The following is a 7054-nucleotide window of genomic DNA, read 5'->3' on the forward strand; positions in this document are numbered from 1 at the left end:
GTCTTTGTTATGTGACATGCATATAAAAATATTCCGACAATGTGTCCTCTGGTGCCCTGCTGCACAGTCTCAGGCTTGAGTGTACAAACATGGGGTTTTGTACAGCATGCCTGATTAGTGTATTTTTGGCGGGGTACTCCACTGGACAACTATACAGAGGCAGGGATATGTTTAAAGTCCAAATTACCGATTTTTGTAGGACAGAAAATTGTGAAAAAGCTCAATACAGTTACCAAAGAAATAGCTGTCGTGGTAAGATTTAAAGACTCTTTAATTTCATTATGTATTTCTCGAGTCTTTTGTATTCATTTACATGTTTTAAATAAGTTCATTTCATAAAATTTAAAAGATTATGGCTTTCAAAGGATGCTCAATTTATAGAAAAAAAATGTCTTTTTTTAATCGTATATCATTAAAATTTGTAAAATTTGTAAAACTTAAGTGTTATAGTTATGGGCTCTTATAACTACATGTATAAATATATATATATACATGTTTTCCAACAGGTCAGAAATTTTGGAGTCGCGTTACTCCATGTTGGGAAACCTGTTCTTCGTCCCGTCAGTCCCCAGTCAATATAATCACCAATAAAACACGTTATGTACCACGTGGTTCACTCCAATTCTCCGGATTTTGTGACCGAGTCAATGTTCAGTTCATACACAGAGGTAAGTGTTAAATCGGATATGAAATTCATAAGAAGAATGTTATGAACACTGCAACTAAGCTTTCAAAAATTGTCTTCATTTCCTACCAACTGTTAGGATTTTAATATCGTATTCCTTTGATATTCATGCATAAGTTTTGTGTAATGATTTTTTAAAATTCGTTTTATCTATAAACATTTTTACCTTACACAGTGTACCGTACTCGTGATTAATTAACACAGTGTACCATTAAAAGCTACAAATAGACGAAATTGTAGGCATTTCATTTTGGTATTTTTTTTTCAAATATGATACACTGAGGTAGAAAATGGTTTTCCTCAATTCTATTTTCTTTTCCTTTTGATTTCTGACATGCAATAAAAATTAGCCAAATGTTTCCACAAAAACACGTTAATGCTAGAAACTTCACAATCTGTCTCCTTCCCCGCATATCCTGTGTGACAAATTACCTACCTAATTATTAAGTGTACAATATGACAATTAAAACACTTTTGATGAAATTTATCATCCCATGCTTCTCGTGATTAATTAAGACGGTCTCCGTTTAAAAGAAAATTCTAAAGGAAGATGAAATGTATCGTATATTGAATCCTTAGGTTAATTTTATTAATTGTAATACAAAACAAAGTTAATGTATTGCTTTTCTTATCAAGGTCTGGCACAAGAGTATATCAATTCTTAAAAGGGGGCTTTGTCCAAACTAACTTGTAAAACAACTTTTTAGATTTTTTTTAATTGTAATGAAGATGAACTACGGGGTATAATACATTATGGGATAAAAATAGTATATGACAATATGATATAAAGTAATGTTAATCTAACAGGGACTGTGCCTCACTTATGGGTGTATAGAGCCAGTGAGATTGTGATGTGTAACGTCCCTAACCGGGAAACACAGCAGTATATCTTCAGGGACGTACACCCCCACCTAGGGAGGAGGGAAGCTAGAGGTTCCGAACACGCCTTTGACGGCTCTTTTTACCCCATGGAGGTATAAAATCGAGAAAAAGTAATAATTACAATTCTACACGTAAGCATAAACGAATTTTGTTTGTTTTTATCAGTCTTGCAAATCACTATTATAGAAGAGTAATTTTGTCTACAACGCTGTTTCCCGAAACATATCGCATAATTGTTTTCTTACATGTACAACGGGAGTAGTTTATACTAAATATATAGTATTTCCGAAGAAATTGCACTTAATCAATCTGACAGTCAAATTTCTTTACATTTTCATAATTTTGCAGTTTGGCAACGATTTTGATTATGAGATATAGCTGGATTAATGATAAAAAAAAATAATTAGCAGCAGTTAATACTTGTAATTTTTAACCTTTGTTTTATATATCTTGATACTTTCAGATGCATTTGGTTTTTATAAACAGTAGATATAGAACTTTACAGGAAGCCAGGAAAAAACCCGGGGGTCTAGCTGTCATTGGAGTCATGGTAGAGGTAACACAGCTCTCAATAATATCTAAAAATAGATTTTATAGCAAAGACCATTTTTAAAAGCTTAAAAAACGACTTTTAAAAAACCACGTGCGACGTTAGTGCCAACTTAGACACATAACGGTTATGTAATAGATAAAATATGATGTTTTGTAACTTAATGAAATATCACTCGTCATTCTTGCATTACTTTAATTGATTAAAAGTAAATGATCGTTTTTGCAGTAATGAAACATAACACAGTGATTGGTGAAAAACGATTGTAATAACTTTTTGTTTCAGATAGAAGAGAACAAAAAGGTAATTAATCTCAAAATAACATGTGTCATGAAACAGACTGTGAAAGAAAATATCAATGTCTTTCCAAAATTAATGATTATACAATTACCTAATCTTTTTCCTCCCCTACCTGATCATTTCCAGTTGTTTTTTTTTAAATCATATTTATTTATCCATTCATGTTTTAAACCTAAACCTGTCTTAGAAAAACCAAGACAGTCGTAAACAAATAATGGACATCCGGAAATTTACATCTTTATTTTAGGAAACGAAATTTAAAAAAAATATTTCTGGGTTCTCTGGAAGAATTTATTTATGAAACTCTATTATGCTTGTTACTACAGAAAAATAAAAAGAGTTTGAACTTGATTCTAATTCTTCTAGTTAAAGTTCCTCGATTATTACAGGGACGTCGATCCAGTAGACAGGGTAACACATATCATCAGAACCCCTGTAGGAAGGTAACTGGATGTAGGATAAAAAGTGCTACCAGGCTTAGTCATCTTATGGTTAAATACTTCAGGAAGATACACAAAGAAAAGACAAACCAGAAAAATGGTAATGCTATCTCAAAGTTTGTCATTAAAAAACTGACTTTGAAATTGCACGAAATGTACAAAAATATTGATAAAATGCATTGATTTTGTGACCGACGGGCAAACATTGCCATGGCAAATTTAACTGAATAGGAGACCATTTACTTCTTTAACATTTTTCTTTTTCACCGTTCTATACACATCCCATGAGAAAGGGATGCAATCTATCTTTAAATTTTTGTTCTATCTATTCTTAAAAAGAATTCGATATTAATTGCTCAGAATCTTTTTCTCTGTTAGCAAGGACTTTCATTTTTTTTGTATGAAACATTAGAGACAAGCTATAACCGGTACGACAAGTTGATAAAATAAGGATTTCAACGATCTCGTTTGATGTCAACTTTTGGAAAATTCTATGGTGGATGCAATTGACCTTTCAGCAAAAACAATCTTTCATTAAGAAGTCGAAAGCTGAGTGACGCGCTTTTCATATTATAATTGTCAGGCCACACTTTACACATTATTGTCGACAGATAATCAGTCTGTTTGTCTCCATTACAATGAGCACAAGAAAATTTTAAAAAATCGATTGGAAACGAGTATACCTCTATTGCACCTTATCCCCCTCTGATTTTTTTAGGTCCTTTGTTTCTTATACTACACCCCCCGTGGGGATCCGGGTTAGAATAGGTCCTCAGTACCCCCTTGCTTGTCGTAAAAGGCGACTAAATGGGGCGGTCCTTCGGATGAGACCGTATAAACGACTACAGCAGGTGTGTATCCCCCCTGCTCAAAGGCCGTAAGTGCCGAGCATAGGCCTAAATTTGCAGCCCTTCACCGGCAATGGTGACGTCTCCATATCAGTGAAATATTCTGGAGAGGGACGTTAAACAGTATACAGTCATAATAATCTTCTGCTACACTTTGTATTATTTCAATGGACGTTGAATTTGATTAGTGTACGTTATCTCCATATTCCATGTTGTTGTTTCTAAGAAATTGCTTGATGAGAAGCATCTGTGGTGCATCATAAATACGTGAATCTGTTTAACGATACATATGTATTTGAAAGAAGTGGAAAACCCTTGTCCGGGTTTTTTTAGTTCTATTTTAAATGCATTTTAGACAGTGAATTGACGACGGATTTAGTATGAAAAATGGCGGATTTAGTATTAAAAAAAACCTTAGTCAGCATTTGACGCAATGATAAACTGTATTTGCTGACGAGGCCATTGCATCGACCATGGAACGTACGAAATGATGACTTTAAAGGAGACTGCCGATATTCTTGTTTCATCAATGTCCTTGGCAATAATTTACCTCGTTTTAGAAATTGTTCATACGTAGAGCATGTACTTCGGAAATGATGACTGTGAACGCGACTGCAAATATTCTTGTTAATATATCAACTTGTTTTTGTTTTTTTAATAATTTACCTCCTTTTAGAAACTGTACATAAATGTACGTATAGTATGCTCTTGTGTATCAAATCAACTGAGATACATCCCGTATGCAGGTGATGAAGATATATTTAAGGAATAACTGTCTTATTTTTCGAATTCATTAAGTGATCAATGGATTGGCTTGTGTGATAATTTGCATAAATGCCGAAGGCGTTTATGAATAAAATTATCACACAAGCCAATCCATTGATCATCTTCATGAATTCGAAAAATAAGACAGTTATTCCTTATATTTACATTCTTTGATTCCGCCAATCCACGGGCTCCAAGCCTGCTTTTCTCTAGGTGTTGTCCCGCCCTGCACATGTTTTTTTTTGGAACAGCGCTGAAACATTCATGAGGAAATAAATTACATTTACTATTGGTAATTTTATCTCGGACAAAAACATTGGAAATGTAAATATTGCTGCATGAGTAACGAAGTTGACGACAGAAAAGTTGAAGTCATCACGTTTAGCATAGAGCTTGGTTGTTAGATTACCATTAATGTCTTTTTCATGTGAAATATCCAAATACCAAACAGATGTGTCAGACTTTTTCTCTCAACCGCACCGGGATATATTATTGACAGCACTGCTTTCTCCCAAATTAACAACTATCTTCATCCATTAGAAATACTTTTAAAATCTGTAAAATTTGTATATGAATGATACACATGTACTATACTTTACTTCCGGTATATTGCAACAAAAATGACTTATTTGACTAAAACTTAACATGGCGTGGACATTGTTCATTGTAAACGAAGAAAGTCGTTGAACACTCGGCATAAGTCGGGTGGTCCAATGGTGATGCGAAGCGCATGCGCAATATACACAAGTCCGGGTCCCGAATGGAATGAAATGGCGGATCCTAGAATTTAACTGAATCACACAGCTGATGATTTAAATATACAATTCACTATACACAAAATCACAAGGCGATTTGTAATTTTCAGTTCACTGCAGTGAAGATCAATCTTTCATAGTGAAGTATACAGATAAAGTGTAGAAGATAGGGTATTAATTCAGCACTCGATCGTATGTTGATTTACGATGTCAAAATGTAGACTGGCTCCAAAATAATATTATAAGCGTGGGCGCCATTGTAACCCGTCGGTAGAGATCAGTAACAATTGTCTTGGGTTTTTGATATTTATATATGGATAATAAACCTACAACATTCATACAAAATACTAAACATTCATACTTTACACACAATTCACTAACTTTAAATATCCGTACTTTACATCAACTTTACATTTAAATTACTTCAATAAATATATATCTGGAAATTATGAATATATATAAAAGCTTACCAGTCCACATCACCCTATATTCTATACATTCAAAATAATACATGCTGCGACCTTGACGGTGTGCATGGGTATGGGCGGACAGGTGTTTTAAACTGGTTTTGTTAGTGAATACAACTCACTCTCTCTCTCATACACCTCTTTCTCTCTATCATACCTAATCACGTGACACTAACAACGAATGACAATGAAGACAGACAAACAATGAAGACACTAAACACAAATAGGTGGATCCAACATCCAACACCTGGCTACACTGGTGAGCTTCAGATAAAAGATACCTCAGAGTCTGTTTCATACGTGGATATTTTACTCGAAAAAGACACTAATGGTAATCTAACAACCAAGTTCTATGATAAACGTGAAGACTTTGACTTTTCTATCGTCAACTTCCCTTACCTATGCAGTAATGTACCTTCATCACCTGCATACGGATTATATATATCTCAGTTGATTCGATACGCAAGAGCATGCTCTACGTATGAACAATTTCTAAAAGGAGGTACCGGGGTAAGTTATTGACTAAAAGTTGGTGAAACAAGACTATCAACAATCTCGTTTAAAGTCATCATTTCGTAAATTCTATGGTCGATACCATGACCTTGTCAGCAAAAACAATTTATCATTGAATCAAATGCTGATTGACGTTTTTCACACTAATTGTTAGTCCATTATTGATACACTGATTTAACGACGGGTTTTTCCGTTATTTCCCGATCATGACAAGGAGCGCACGGCGGATGTGATCGGTCGGCAGAGAATGCTCACTCCTCCTTGGCACCTGATCCCATCTCTAGATCTGATGTTTTGGAAATCCGTGATTGCTATGCTCCTATTTTGTATTGTTTTTTAGACTTTGATATTGAATATTGTTCGTTATTTTTTCCATATCCTGCATTGACGCTTATGGTCTACTTCTTTGCATGCATGGTAATCTTCATTGAAAATAAATTTGCAGCGAGGTGACATTTACGTTTACAATGAAATATTTGGAGACATAATGAACAGTATTCAACAAAGTTCATTAAATTAATTACAAATCAAGAGAAGAGCAAACACGGAGCTCTCATAAATTACTATAGGTGGGATCACGTGCCATGGAGGAGTGAGCATCCCCTGTCGACCGATGACATTTGCCATGTTATCCCGTTCATGAACTGGAAGTAATGGGAAAATCCATTGATAGTTCTGTGTTTTAAAAATGACTTGAAACAATCTGTATGAGAAACGTCAGTCAATATTTGACTAAATGAATTAAAGATTGTAAATGCTGACAGGATCATTGTATCAACAACTGAAGTTACGAAATGATGACTTTAAAAGAGGTTTAATTTTTTTTTATTGACAGAAATGAATACCATG

The 7054-nt window shown here is 34.3% G+C and overlaps 1 protein-coding gene across 1 annotated transcript; it reads left to right on the forward strand.

Annotated features, from left to right (window-relative positions):
- LOC134258158 (nacrein-like protein) lies at positions 1-2957 on the forward strand (the record flags this gene model as incomplete). Its single annotated transcript, XM_062740709.1, has 6 exons — positions 1-252; positions 507-668; positions 1493-1659; positions 2031-2123; positions 2403-2420; positions 2807-2957. Coding segments are annotated over exons 1-6 (754 nt in total), but the record flags the coding sequence as incomplete, so codon positions are not given.
- Between the last annotated feature and the right edge of the window lie 4097 nt (positions 2958-7054).

The sequence above is a fragment of the Saccostrea cucullata genome, unplaced genomic scaffold, assembly GCF_032062105.1.
Source record: "Saccostrea cucullata isolate Sc308-1 unplaced genomic scaffold, CSIRO_AGI_Scuc_v1 ctg1467, whole genome shotgun sequence".
NCBI classification, from domain to species: Eukaryota; Metazoa; Mollusca; class Bivalvia; order Ostreida; family Ostreidae; genus Saccostrea; species Saccostrea cuccullata.